Consider the following 15908-nt stretch of genomic DNA (forward strand, 5'->3'; position numbering starts at 1 on the left):
CACTGTCGCCTCAGCAAGTTCAAATCTTAGCAGCGTGGAGTTTGGATGTTCTTGTATCTGCACGTGTTCTCTCCTCCACAGTCCAAAGACATAACCTTAATAGTAGGCATGAGTGTGAATGCTTGTCTCTATGCCCTGTGATGAACTGAAGACTTGTACCCTACCTCTTGCCTTAAGTCAGCTGAGATAGGCTTTTCCTGATGAGGATTTGCGTAAAAGCTCTTTAAAATAAAAACAATAAAAAAAAACACCTTACTGTAAATACAAGATAATCAATCTAAGTGGCTTTAGAATGGTTTCCATCATGTAGGCTCAACATCGGTTCAACAAACAAAGAAGAACATTTGAAAAAGCTTTTTTTTAATTTTTATTAAAAATTCAAGTCACCACTGTGATTGTTGTTGACTGCTCATCTGAGAGGTTCTTCACCTCTCAGCATCAAAAAACATCAGAATGATATACAGTGCTTAACAAATATATTAGACCACCTGTCAGAGACCATCCAGCATCATGACGTGTTTTAATTGCGGACTGCTTAATTTTCAGTGAGCTCTCAACGTTTTACAATTTTGAACAGGAATGAGGAATTTCAAACTGAATTCACCTTTTCATAACAAATTTAAGCCGGCTCACTGGGCTCCTCTGAGAAGTTAGAAATTAATAAAGCATAACATTCAACCACTAAAACTAAATCTTCTGTTTGGGAATGCGAGTAAATAACTATAATTTGACATCTTAAGAATCTTAATTTCAAGACTTATTTTTTCACTTTTCTTTGTAAAACCGTAAATTTGATTTGATATCAATGATGATGATCAATAATAATTATATTTTAGCATTAAAAATATAATTTTGGTTAAAGAGCATCTACATACAGTAATGGTGTATTAACCATTACAGAAACATAAAAAATGATTTTGGTAATTACCAATGCTAATTTAGGGCAGCTGTGGCATAAACATTACATTGGCTGGTGGTCAAATAAATGAGTTAAGTACTGTAACTTGACATAAACATGATTAACATAATTCAGTAAAATGTGAAATTATCACATCATTTTATAAAAAGGTATAACAAAGCAAACATCTTATAGTACTTGCATATCAGAAACATTCTTACATTAATTTTCGCTAACACTAAAATGACAAATCCCTCCCACCCCCAGAAATCACCAGGCAGTCTAAAATGACAAATCCCTCCCACCCCCAGAAATCACCAGGCAGTGAGTGGCATGGTATGCAAAATTCAGCAAAGTTGACTGGACGGTGCTTCACTTTACAGACAGACAGTGATTCAAAACAAGTGTAATATTCTGCACTGATCAAATCAATCACCTGAGTGAAAATTCTATACAGTGCTTAATAAATATCAGACCACCTGTCAGTGACCATCCAGCATCATAAAGTGCTTTAATACTGACTAACTGGTCATAATTATTACCCTTGTAATAATAACTGTCTGATTATTATTACAGTGGTAATAATCAGACAGAGCGGATGCCACCGCGGTGGATTTCCTGAGGGGTAAGTTTACGAATGCACTTTTGCAAGTCTGTCTTCAGCTGACTTGCTTCGGGTCGGTCTTCTGGTTTCGCACTCAGCATTGGTCTTATGATGAAGTACTGCAACATAAAAAAGAACAACTACTGAGATCTATAATGCATTGAGAAAGATTGCTATATTCCCTAAATACTTCTGCCTGCTGTGCTGAAGAGGTTTTGTTATTTAAAAACAACAGTCTTGGCTCTGCTTTGGCTCCTTTAGAGGCTCAACAGTAATAGTTCAAACACTAGTGTTTCCATCACCAGTAAACTGGCACCCTGTAGGAAACACTAAGTGGATTTCTTAAAGATTATGTAAATGACAAATCTGGTTTTCATAAATGGGGCAGGGGATTAGAAAAAAACCTGCTTTAGACAGGTAGATTTCTCCTGGAAAACGCAAATTTCTCCAACATGTACTGTAATGGACTTTTCCAAATATGCATGTGCATATGAAAACTTTAGGGTAAGTAAGGTCAAGTATAAGTGGAGTAGTTTCCAGTGAGCAGGTAAACTACAGTGCACATAAACATGTTCTGCCTGGGTAACCCAGTTTCTCTGAGTGACCTGGGTACTTATGGGCATATAAACCATACTGACTGATTCATATCGGAAGTATATTGACAAAATGTACAAATGATGTACCTCTTGGGTAAAGTTGTCCCAAAAGCCCTTTGGTAATTTCTGCTTTCTGATGTCGTTCCACACCTGAAAAGTCATGCAGTGACAAAAAAAAGCAAACAGTAACTGGCAGGACACGCCTGGTATGTTAAACTTATGGCAGTTTGGTGTCACAACATAAAAAATAAATAAATAAAAAAGTTGCCTGGTTTGCACAAATGCCTAATAATGAGGCAATGTGTTTGCAGGGAGCAGAGAGAGCAAGGGGCATGAAAGGGGCAACAGTGATTTTATTTCATAAGCCTGCTAATAAAGGTTTTGAACCATAAAATCAAGACGTAGCTTATCAGCTGTACATTAGGCTGTCGAGCTGCTCCTGTGACTACAATAACACCTGGTGCCGTGCATATGATCAAGGTAATTCTACACATTTACAGTAAATGTACACACTTTGCTAATTACAAGTCATTCTCTTGAAATAGATCAATCATACGGTGTGCTGCAGAGGTTAAGCAAAGCACAAAACGTGCAAGAAATGACAATGTAATTACTGAGATGACTGCAACATCCTGGATACCTGTCTTAGCTCAGTATGCAGCTGTGTCTGATACTGTTCAAACTTCAAAAACAATCAAACAGAGCAGGTTATCAACTGCTAATGAAACACTTAGTTCAATTTTGGATTGTAACTGACCAACTCACCATTTGTTTTTCATGCCAAGTGGGAAATTTCCAAAGAAGTTCGATGTATATCAGCCCCACAGCAAATATATCAACTTTTCGATCATAAGTATTCTGGCTCCTCTGTTGTAGAACAAGGACACAATATTAACAAAATGCAGCGTATTTGTTCAGTCCTAATCACTAGATATTAAAGCAGTTAAACTCATCAAGTCACTGAATGTAACTAATCCAATAGTTAATTATGTTTTCTGTTTGTAGAAACACACACATTTTATTACATTAACCTAAAACAGTCTATAACATCGCAAGAAACAAGGTGTCAAACTTTCTAAAGTTGTCCGGACCACAAATGAAAACAGTTTTCTTTATGTTGTCAATGTTAATAGAGAAGACTTTAAGGATGTCAGTATAAAGCATCTCACTTGCTCCGGAGCCATGTAAGAAGGGGTTCCTTTGTACACCGTTCTCTCAATCAGGTTCTCGCCATCGTCATCATTCTCAGCAGTGACCAGACCAAAGTCTCCGATCCTTACTTCTCCATCTTGCCCAAACATGATATTGGCAGGCTAACCGTGGGAAAGACATAAACAAACATGTAAACATGCTTCATGACTGATGTAATATAATAAATGATGTGATTCACTTTGTCTCACCTTCAGGTCTCTGTGGATGAGCATTTTGGAGTGAATGTACTCGACTCCATTGACTATTTGTTGAGCAATAGTTAGACTTTCTTCTCTTCTCTTGGAGTCTTGCAGAGATTTTTTCACATTCTGAACATTCTTCTCGTCTATCCACACTCCAAGTGTTTTGGTGTCACACAGCTCCATCTGAATGTAGAGGTACTTTATGGAAGTATCTCCCACAGAACACCTAGAAAGATATGAAAAGACAGATGAAGAAATTTTTGTCTCAGATAAGTACGAACTTTAGTAAGACGATGTGACCTACTGTGTAGGGCTGGAACTGTCAGATGCACTGTCCCATTGGTATCCTGAGTCCTCCATCCAACAAGAGAAGCATCGAACTATGTTACTGTGATGGAGGTCTGATAATGCCTCCACCTCCCGTAGTGCTTTTCCGTTCCTGCGGATACAAATTAACTTACTGAACTGAACTCAACAGAAAACAGAACACTGATGGATTACTTACTTAAAACATACTCATTACAACATAAAGCATCACTATACAGTATATTTGACTTACTCTTTACAGAGCACAATCTTGACAGCAAAATCCTTCCCAGTCAATTTTTGTTTTGCTTTGAAAACACAACCAAAGCCGCCTTTGCCGAGGCACTCTATGGAGTCAAAATCTTGTGTAAACCTGCTGAAACAAGAAATGTCTCTTACTTTAGATCAGTTGTTAAAATTAATAAACACAAAACCACAGAAAATACATGCTTAAACTTTTTTTCATTTTCCATACCTGGAGATTCCTGATTGGGTTGATCCTGGTTGGGTCTTATCACTGGGACCGCTTCCTGTGTTCACTCCTTCAGGATTCAGTACATCCTTAATGACCAAAAAAAAAAAAAATCATCATAACGAGTACTGAATGTATTTACTGTAAATGAGTAAAATCATTAAACTTATTCAAACCTCAAATGGGTAATACACCTTACTGCTGCTTTCAACTGGATCTGCCCAAAGTACAGCAAGTCTAACAATCTAATATGCTGTGCTGTTCTCTGGTACTTCAGTTAAGCCAGGAGAAACCAGTATGTATTAATACTTACCTTTGCACTGCCAGCTTTGTTTTGAAATGCAAGCGTGGGTGCTTCCTTCTTGTCCTCCATCTTTGTTTTTCCAGTGGCAGCAGAGTACTCTTTATCACCAACCACGAAGCTACAGCATCTAATATCACACAAACATTAGGTAAAGCATTTTTAAATGGTGACAAATCAACTACAAATTAACCTGAATAGTGTGCAGACTTACTGAGTAGCATTATTTGGTTCCGGTCTTGGTGACTCCACAGCCTTTATCGGCATCTTGTTCAACAGGCCAGATTCATTGAGCAAGCTCTCGTGTTTGATTTGAACACGTTTATGAGCTTTTGCAGCAGGAATTTCTGTAGCATTTTCAGTCTGAAAGAAAAAAGCAAATATATATATTTTTTTAGTAACTACTGCCAATGTTTGGATGAACAAACATTTTACAGGGTCAGACACCAGCATACATCTCTGATCTGCTCCATCTTCAAATCACTAGTAGGTCACTTACTGATTGTCCCCTGTGACAAAAAAAAAAAAAAAGATCTGTGCTCCGAACACACTAACGTTCTGCCACCTCTGTTGAAGCTTTTAAAAAGCACTGAAGACCCATTTATTCTTTACTGCTTTACTCAAGCTGGCCTATCTCTCACCTTGTGCTGTCTAGTGTCGTTGCTTATGTTTTAGAGTTGGCTTCTTTTTACAGTTCAGTTTTATTGTTAACATTTTCTCTTGTAAAGCACATGTGAAAGCTGTCACACCATAATAAATATTATTATTAATCAATGAGAAATGGTTTGTGTTTGCTTGTAAAACACAAATACAAAAACACAAAATTCAACATATACCATTTCATAAAGAACAATCTTACCACCGGGCTCTCATTCTCCTTCACATTCAAACATCTCAGGGCCCATTTAGCTGCTTTCTGCTTCGCCTTATTTTTGCTTTTCCCCACACCATTGGGAAAGCCTTGGCCATCGACCACAGCCCTCATGCAGAATCTAATGGGGAAAAAACAAAAACAAACAAAAAAATCTTTATAGATATGCTTCATTTCAGATACTAGAAAATTATATATTTAGTTGTATTGACTTTTTTTGACTTTTCAATATATCTTTTTTGCAAAGCCTCTCACATTTTAATCTTTCAAATAATCAACCATCTATATAACTTTTCACTACATGTTTTATTTTTATTCTTCTTAGTGTTCCAGTGAGCCTCGTTTAGCCTAAATTATTTAACAGAAAAACACATCAATCAATCAATCAATCAATCAATCAATCAATCAATCAGTACCAAGATTAAGCAACATGTCTGATGGCTTGCTGTCACCTTTCCGCCATGACTACCATGCTGTTAATAATGAAGGGAGAAGCTCTGAAGCTTGACATGTGTCATGTTCAATTATGTTATATGATTTACAGTCAGGCTACATTCATGATTTTTTTTTTTTTTTTTTTTTTTTTTACTGCGATACAAACCAAAAACCTAATATTGAGATTCATCATAAAGTTTCAGAGCATCCCCATTAGCATAGTAACTCACAGTGGGAGAGGGGAGGGGAGAGGCACCTGGCTGCAGACCTCCACTGTCACGCACCTCCACTGTCAGGCCCGGAAGTGATGACGTTTTTTGGGGGGTGGGAAACAAACAGGCACCAGAAACAACGTATGTAACTTTTAAAGTGATGATTATAAATGTTTACTCCTTATGTAAGCACCAAACCAACGTATGTATTTTTCTAATGCTGAGTGTTTACAGCTACTAATGTGATGATAAATATTGAAATATTTATATTTAACATGTAATCTGTGTCTATAATAACCAGATCCTGAAATGTAGATGTGACATGAGGGTTTTCTGAATAAAGAGCACTAGCGTTTACATTTAACTGATTTTGATTAATGATTAATCATTGATGAACATAACTTTTGTTTGTTATGTGAAATGACACTGACCAAACAAAAGTTTACTATAAAAACAATATATACAATAGACCGGGAATTGAAAGATTTTATGTCATTGTTTACCAATTAATTCATTTGCTAGGAAAACGATTCAACCGGAAGTGAATTCACGATTTTATTTTGAAATGTATCCCTTGCATTTCCGGGCCTGACAGTGGAGTTCTGCAGTTTTATTTTGAAATGTATCCCGTTCATTTCCGGGCCTGACAGTGGAGGTCTGCAGCCAGCATCTCTTGGGGGAGGGAGGCGCTGAATGAAGCTGTTTATATTAATATACTCAGACCGCCATAGACAAGAGTCGTTCACACATGTAGCAAACAACAGGACACACACACGACAAGAGTCGTTCACACATGTAGCAAACAACAGGACACACACACAGGAAGGAATTTGACAAAACTTGGTTTGATAATTTTATATTGGTGTTTAACTTTTTTTTTTTTTGGGGGGGGGGGGGGGCACACACACACACACACACACACGTTTTCTCGTGTTGAAAAAAACTAAGCAAACGCATTGAGCCAGCCATCATTACGACCATGATTGTTAACCTTGGTGGGAGATGAAGATGGTGCCGAAATTCACGTCAACTTCGTGGTTAACCCCGTTCACTTTCTTCAGCAGCGTTACGTGCAATGTTACACACACAAGCTGCAGCTTTGGAGTGGCCTCCATTTAAGCACACCGTGTACCCCAGCTATCCGCACTCACTCACTCACCTTTTCCTGCAGTCATGTTCATCAGAGCGAACTCGCTCAAACTTTAGTGTCGAGTTCATTCTGGCTGCAAGCTGCTTCAGCTCGGCCACGTAGTCCATCTCGAAAAATATACTACAAGCGAGCGAGCGAAGCAGCCGTGAGTTGATACTGTCTCACTGCAGCAGCTCGCGTAGCTTTAAATTTCCCCCTCCACTACGCCGTCATTTCATGTCTTCTTCCACTTCCGGTGTGGAGTCGAGCTCCGAAATTTCCAGAATTAAAAGAAGCGCGCGTTCACAAAAAGCTCGCCCCCGAGCGGTTGTGCGCGTACCACAGAAGCACTGTGGACAGAGCTCAGGTTAATGACTGACTTTTTAAAGAGAGCTTTATCTGAGCATGTTGTATTGTAGAAGTGAACATTTCATGACTGTCTACTTATATTTTTAAACCGGGACAACAGCACGCATGTCTTTATTAACACAACCAAGTACTGTTATTTCTATCAATAAAAAAAATATTATATTTGTGAGAGACTTTTCATTTTGAATATTATGGACTTTTGGAAGAAAGTATGCTCATTCATTTATAGGCTAAATATAAATAGCTATTTTATCATATTTGTCTTTAATCCAGCACTATTATAGCAGGTAAAGCACAGCTTGGAAGATTACTGTCAGATACTGTTCCCCCTCTGTTCAATATGAAAGGACGCTTTCACATCTTTCAAATTCATACTCCTGACTTCTTTCCCCACAACATAGTCCTGTGATTTTCAGGCTGATATCATTAAATGTGACCGTTTAAAACAGGGGGAACGCATTCCTGACAACTTGGAATATTACTCAGATATTGTAGGCTAGTAGTTAGTCTGTTTCATTATTTTTTTAAGTCCACAGCACAATTTACATACCTTTTGTATAGCTTTCCCAAAGTTTTTCAACTCGAGCGATGTCTCATTCAGGGTTCTAATGTGCAAATAGGCTACTGAAATTGAGCTTTAATTGAGATGTTCGGTTTATCCAACAAGCTCTGAGTTTGCCCCCCCATAGCCTGTGTAGACCTGAGATATTTTTTCTGCTCTAATAAAAAGTGTACGGTTTCTGTGACTTATTCTTAATATACTCTTAATTACCTGTTCCTTTCTGTTAAATCCACTATTTCTACCCCTATTTTGTACTTTGTCACTTTTGATCTCATTCTCCCAATGCCATTGCCTGTTTGATTATTTCCCTCCAACCCATCTGATTTAGATTTTCTCCTCACCATCTCCTTCACCAACTTGTCCACTTTTTAATTTCTTTGGATTCCTCAATGTGTTGGTACCCACATAAATACTATATCTTTTCCCTGATGAGCTAAATTTTAAATATTAAAAGGTAAGTCATACAGTATTTCTTGATGTGTTCTGGTTTTCTCTTCCATCCACTCTTAAGCTAACAGTACTGCACGTCATTCAACAGCATATGCACTTACAAAGTCTGTGATGATCTGTGATATAAGATGTTCTCCTACAGACCATAGTCTGGTGACTGGGAATCACCACTAATTGCCCATGTTGTATCTGTTAGTGGATTCTTTAACCCGTCCGTGTAAAGCTGAATGTACTCACTATATTTCCTGTCCTAACTGTAATACTCCTGAACTAGATCTGCTGTTTTATTTCTGTGCTTAATATTCTTCATATCCACACAAGCACCTTGGAGAATCCAGTCTGGTCTCACAGGCCATCACATAGTTGGACAAAATCCAGTTTCATGGAGCACATCTCAGTGTAATTTAAACAAATGTATAACAAAATATTCATAGAAACAGATTTTTTGTTAGAGAGAATCATCTGATGTATCGGATACAAACATTAAAAGACATCATATGACAAGCTCCCACCATGTAACTTTATTCTAAACAAAAAAGCTTTTACACAAATATATAAATGCAAACTGGGTGACATGCTAATAAGCTAACATTTTTCTTACCAAACTTCATTCATTCACCTCATTAGTTTAAGATCGATTACCGATTATCCTCACTGAGCCAGACATTCCAATTTATCATAAACCTTTCAAACCAACACTTCTGCAAACCAACATCTGCCTGCAGCACCATACACACCCTCAATACAAAAGCTGTAATGTAATACCATTTAAAATACTTTTAACAGAATAACATATCATCTGTTGACAGAAATGGAATGGCACATGATTACTTAACTAGACAATTAGATTCGATGATTAATTCAGATTATGATCTCACCTCCTATTTAAGTTTTGAAGTGTCCTCAAGCAAAACACAGAAGCTCAAACTACCATCCATTGCCATAAGTGTGTGAGGCCTTGCAAAGTGCTTGGTATAAAACCTCAGGCTAAAGCGCTATAAGTGCTGTATTTGACCATTTTTAAATTCATATTAACTACAGTCTAATACATCATTTCATTAAATCACAGATGTGCATATATATCTGTGATGTACCTTGTGATAATCAGATAGTTACATTTCCCTGAGGCATTCTTTGCATCTTGAATATCTCTTCCAACTCTGCTTCCAGTGTACTTGCTTCAGGACGGCCTTCTGGCTGCTGACAGAGCATTGACTCAATGATTCGCTTCTGCAAAGAAGAACAAAAATGACAATGACACTCATTGACAATAATAAATACTGTCATGCTAAATATTGCAAAGGTTCCACTTCACAGTGTTTCCAACATATGTACTTGGAAATCTTAGTAAGCTGAAATTGATATCTGCTCAAAACATTGTGATATGCTGTATCCCATGCCAGTCTCACTGCTACTCTGTTAGTGACCATCATAACTAACTGGCACTCAGTGCATAATACTGTTCTACAAGGCAGTTGTAGAACAGAAAATCAGTTAAGATAATAAGAATAAGTTAATCTACCTCTTGGGGAAACTTCAGTGAAAACTCAGTGGGAAACTTCTGATATCTGGCATCAAGCAAAACCTGTTATTCATGCAATGATAAAAGTTTGAAAGAACATGTTAGTTAGCCTGAAATTTACTAAGAATTGAAATTGTGCTCTGCTGAACATTACAAATAAATACAAGACATATTAAACAAGACAGATTAAACAATGCATATGATAAAGGTGCATCATATCTGCTGTTTACAGTCCACTGCTTTTGCCAAATACCATACAGAAAAGAAATCAATACCCTTAGCTGGTTTATTATTTGTATATAACAGATAGGCATACACAATATGGTTGTCATAATTTGTCTAGATTTTATAATACACAATGTTACATTTTATAGAAAGACTAACCCTTGCTCTTTCATGGCCGGAAGAGACTTTCCACAGGAGTTCCAAGTATATCAACCCCAGAGCAAATATGTCCACTTTCCGGTCATAGGTCTTTGTCCTCTGTAATAAGGAAAGAACACAGCACTGACAAAAGGCACTTCAGCTGCCTGATGTTATCCTCTCATTGATTATCATGATAGATTAGCAAGTTAGGTATATGAAGACTCAGCTTTCAGCTCAGTTTTGATTTTTTTTTAAATACTACTAAAGTTATAACACATTTAATGTTGACCTTTTGATGTTACGGGTCTGCCAACAGTAAAGAGAGCTGAGGCTGAGCTTCAAGAAATCCGGGAACATTGTTAGGTGTGGTGAGCATATAATAACAGTAAGGTTTTTGTTGGTATAGAGCATCTCACTTGTTCAGGAGCCATGTAGGTTGGAGTTCCTGTGGACGCTGTTCTGTCCATGAAAGCATCATCATCTCTGGTGACCAGACCAAAGTCCCCAATCTTCACTACTTCATCCTCATCCAGTCCAAACAGGATGTTGGCAGGCTTATCAGTGAAAAGAAAAAACAGAAAAGGAAACAAATAAAACATCTAGTTCCTCATCTGATTGGCAAAAACACATGAACTAGAGAGAGAAAGAGACTAGAGCTTGAAAATTATTTTTAAGGTATCTGTGTACCTGAAACCTGCAGTTTTGTTCACTGATCAGCTAATAACCTCTGAAAGGCTTCATTAAGGGTTCACAAAGGATCTTTCTCAGGTTTCAGAAGGGTACTCCTCAGGGTAAACCAGAGGACATATGAAATGCCTCTATATGCTCTTTGTCTCAGAAACACAATGCAGATTCTGGTCTCACCTTAAGGTCCCTGTGGATTTGCTTCTTGGAGTGAATATATTCTACTCCACTAACTATTTGTCGAGCAATTTTTAGACTTTCTTCTCCTCTCTCTGAGTCTTCCAGAGGCTGAGTGTTCTTCTCATCAATCCACACTTGAAGTGTTTTGGTGTCACATAACTCCATCTGAATATAGAGGTACTTTGCAGATGGATTATATGCAGGCCTGGAAAAGAATATTTAATTACTTTTCTTTAACTTGAAATAAAACCTTAAGACTTAACATATATGGACTTACTGGAAAGAAGAGCTGCAACTGTCAGCAGAAATGTCACACTGACACCCTGTATCCTCCATCCAAGATGTGTAGTATCGAATGATGTTACGGTGGAGGAGGTCTGATAATGTCTTCGCCTCACGAAGAGATTTCTTGATCCTAAGAAGAACAAGAAAATAGTAAGTAAATAAAATACTTACACAAATACTGCACATGCTGCAGTGCACAACAGAACCTTACAACAGTATACTTACTCATCACAGCAGATGATCTTAACAGCAAAATGCTTCTCCAGCAGTTTATCTTTTACTTTGTGAACACAACCAAATGATCCACTGCCAAGACACTCTATGATGTCAAAGTCTAAGGTAAACCTGTTGAGATGAACATGATTGTTTATGGAAAAATGAAAAAAAAAAAAAAACGAACAAAACTGACGTTGAAATCTCTTCTAGATTGGAATAGATAGATATTAGATAGAATTGTTGGGAAAGAAATTGAAGACCATATCAATATATATATGGTATAAGTGCTACATTGCAAATATTTTTTGTTTGTTTGTTTTTCATACCTTGACAGGGCGCGTGTCTCATTTTTACTGTTTCCCATAGTCTTGCGTTTGACAGCATCCTTAGGGAAAAAAGAATTAAATAGACTTCAAATTTTGAACCATGCTCTGATTATTAAGTTGGATTATCTTGAAGAACTAAGACATACAACATGCCATCTGCTATATCGAAATAGCCATGTACTATGCGCCATCTTTAAATATTAGATTAGATTCTTGCATCCCCTAATAAAGATGTTTTACCATTATGTTTTTTATTATAGAAAACAGACCTGAGCCAGAGAAGGGTTTGATGAATCAGCAATTTCTGGGTAACTTATACTCATTGGCATGTTTTGTGATAATGATTCATGGGACTCCCTAGAAGAATACAATGAGAAATATGAGTACAGCTTTCTCAGTATTTAACTCTGTGTTCTGCTATCGTTTACTATTGACAGTGAGTGACTCACGGTGTAGATGATTCTACTGACATCGGTGTTGTACTATCTTCGGACTCTGCTGATCTCATGAACACCTAAAATGCACAGAAAAGATATTTGACACAATCTTAGACATAATTATTTAAGGTAAAATGGACCATTTCATTCAGAAGTAGGTGGGGTTGGGATCTTCTGTCACCTATTAGCATTAGGAAAATTCCCTGTGAGAGATGAAACCTTTGAACCTTTCTACCAAACATTACTGATTACACCTAGTTCAAGTGAATGCAGTCTTATATAACAGTCCTGCCATGAATCCTACTAATCCTTAGTTAGTCTTGGCCTTCATTCTACAGGTCTTTGAACTTTACTTATGGTGTTTGATGATGTTTGGTGATCTCTTCTAAGTGTTAAACTGGATTGAGATATGGTGACTGTAAAGGCCATAATGTCTGATTCACATAGTTTTCTCTACCTGAAAAAGTTTCAGGTTCCTTCCTTCTTTCCCTTCTTCCTTCAGGATAGCAATGTTTCATCATAGGTAAACACTTAGAACTGTTTTGTATTGATTTGCAGTTCTCCTTTCCTCTGAGGGGACATGTGGACCCAAACCATGCCAGCAAAATGCCCTCCACAGCATAACACAGCCACTGGATCCCCTTGCTGTAGATCTCAAGCATCGATGCCCCAAACTTTGCTTTAATGTGTCACCCGTCAATAGGTGTACGTTACTGGAAACTGAGTGTATATTTGATGATTTAAAGGGAGTAGAAAATATGAAATACCTCGTTGTCCATTTGAAGAATAACCCAGGCCAACCGAGCTGCATCTTGTTTGGCCTCCTTGGCATTCTTACCCTCACCTTCAGGGTATTCCTTTTTGTTGATCTTTAACTTGTAGAAAAATCTGGGTTGTGTTTTGAATAGGAGGAAACAGTTTAGATCATTATGTTTGTGTCATTTTAATATTGTTTACATAACTGAACATCAATCAAGAGTTATCATAAAGTGTCTGTTGTGTCTATTCAGGTTACAGAGGTTCAGGTTCATACTCACTGAGGGAGATGAGGTGGACCACATCTCCTCTCTTCAATGTACGTAGGGCGGAGATTTCTTTCCTGACAGTAGTTGTTGATAAATCCTACGTAATTCACCCCTGTAAAGCTGCTGTCAGAGTTGGCACTGAGACCTCTTGTCGTATTACTGTAATAAACAAGTAAAAATTCACAGTGATGAAGATATTAAAATGAACACTGGAGTGTCATTGTGATTTACTCACCAGATATTAGAAACACTTTGATTTAATTCCTCATTTTGTTGAGGGAATGTTTGGTTGTAAGTCTCTCCTGCAGTCTGTGAAAAAAGTACATTTTCACATAGTGGACAGTGCCCTTCTGAGTATGTTACAGTACAAACACAATAGTTTTTTGTTCACAGGGAAAACTGGTGGATATTACTTACCTCTGTGGACTTACTGCCAACTATCATATCATAAACAAGCTTGGCTGCTTCCTCCTTAGCTTCCTTCTTTGTTTTCCCAGTGACTATTGGGTACTCCGTATCACCAACCACAAAGCTACAGCATCTAAATCATAAAAACTTTTATTTAATGTATTTTTAAATTTGACAAAATAGCTAAGAATTTGGATGTAGTCAGAAGACTTACTGAATAGTACTATTCGGTCCTGGTCTTGTTGACTCCACAGCTCTTATACTCATTCCATTCCTCTGACCATATTCATTGAGCCAACTTACATAGTTGGTTTGAGTGATACTTGTCTGATGAATGTGACATGTGACATTCTGATGAATTGGTGCAGTAGAAACTTCTGCTGCGTTTTCTGTCTGTCAAGACAATAACAAATATACATTAAGGAGACATAAAACAAGTCAGATATTGGTCTTTTAAATACCTGCAATGCAAATATTCGAGTAAAGTATTCTTACTGTGTCAATCGAGTTCAAAAAGCATTCCAGGGCATTTTTAGCTGCATTACGCTTGGCGTCTTTCTTGTTCTTCCCCACACCATCAGGATAGACTTTACCATTGAGAATAACCCTCTGGGTGAATCTGTAGAGTAATTGTCACATCTTTGTTATACAGTAATGTTGGTTTAGTTGGGGTGCATCAAATTACATGAATCTGTGTTATAAAAATTAGGATTTATACTGGGGTTCAGATGTTTTAACTCATATAATGTGTGTGTTTCCTGTCTTTTGCATGTCTCCATGTTATGATATTATCTGTATTAGACAGCCCATTTTTAAAAAATGTATAAGAACCAACTGTTAGAGCCTTTGTGTGTTGCACTGTTAAACACTCCTTCTTGTACAAGAATAAATTCAACTTAAACTTTGATACTTTGAATCCAGTCTTCCTTATTCAAGGGTTTTTCTCTAAAAAATCCCATAACAATCTGCACACTACCAAACTCAGCCTGTAGGAGGTAATAATCATCCACACTGCAGGACTCCACCCAGATATTCACACAGCTGTGTTCACTAGTGATTACCTTCATAGGCTGAAACTGTAAAGCGATACATTTATTCAAACACTGCATCTTTTGTGCAATAACTGATCCAGTGGCAGCAGGCAGGCCATCCCATACATGTTGTCTGCTGCACTGGATGGACTGGTGACACAGCATATATCTGACATCATGACAAAACTGAAGGTGTATCAAAGCATTCCACATAGGGGAGGTGTTGCTATTGTACATGTTGGTTCACTGTCACTGGGACACTTATTAGACTGGTTACAAAGTCCAAAGTCTGTGTTTTTCTGCTGTGCAACCAGTCCATTAAAGGACTTCATCAAGCCACTTCATTAAAAACAACAAGACAATAAAAGCAGTATAGTCTTGTTCAGCTTGTGCTCATATTTAGCTTGTTGTCTCTAACCACCAGAGGAGATTTCTGATATACCAGGCCTCTTCCTAATGTATTGATTACCCACTTTGTTTGTGTGAACCATCTACACCTCCACACTTATCAACATGCAGAAAAACAATGTACAGAGGTATGTCCAATGCACAGGTAATAGAAATGAATTGAACTTACACTTTATCGTGTGCAGGGCCAACAGAGCCGAGGTCTTCATAGCGTAGCGCAGAGCCTGTTTTCTGTGTTAACTCGTTTAGTTTAGCTACGTAGTTTTCCATCATATGACGACTCTGTACTTCGCTCTTTTCCCTTCAAGTCCGCATAGATGCTCCGTTGGATCCAGCTGATTTCGCATGTACGCATAAGTTTCAATTTCCTCGTGTAAACGTCATTCACAGAGGGTCATGTGACTTTATTTTATCCGAAGAA

General features: G+C 37.6%; 1 protein-coding gene across 1 annotated transcript; it reads right to left on the reverse strand.

Annotated features, from left to right (window-relative positions):
• Window positions 1–1219: 1219 nt before the first annotated feature.
• On the reverse strand, window positions 1220–15894 carry LOC104918223 (uncharacterized). Its single transcript, XM_027278480.1, is given in 28 exon segments — window positions 1220–1621; window positions 2186–2248; window positions 2864–2965; window positions 3268–3411; window positions 3499–3718; window positions 3797–3931; window positions 4052–4174; window positions 4274–4359; window positions 4584–4701; window positions 4786–4934; window positions 5431–5563; window positions 7249–7395; window positions 9711–9829; window positions 10122–10184; window positions 10506–10604; window positions 10904–11041; window positions 11352–11556; window positions 11629–11766; window positions 11862–11981; window positions 12179–12237; window positions 12448–12535; window positions 12628–12692; window positions 13383–13503; window positions 13653–13799; window positions 13876–13949; window positions 14058–14181; window positions 14263–14667; window positions 15657–15894. Coding segments are annotated over 28 exon segments (3627 nt in total). The 5' UTR covers window positions 15761–15894; the 3' UTR covers window positions 1220–1483.
• Between the last annotated feature and the right edge of the window lie 14 nt (window positions 15895–15908).

This window comes from Larimichthys crocea, chromosome III (genome assembly GCF_000972845.2).
Source record: "Larimichthys crocea isolate SSNF chromosome III, L_crocea_2.0, whole genome shotgun sequence".
Classification (NCBI taxonomy): Eukaryota; Metazoa; Chordata; class Actinopteri; family Sciaenidae; genus Larimichthys; species Larimichthys crocea.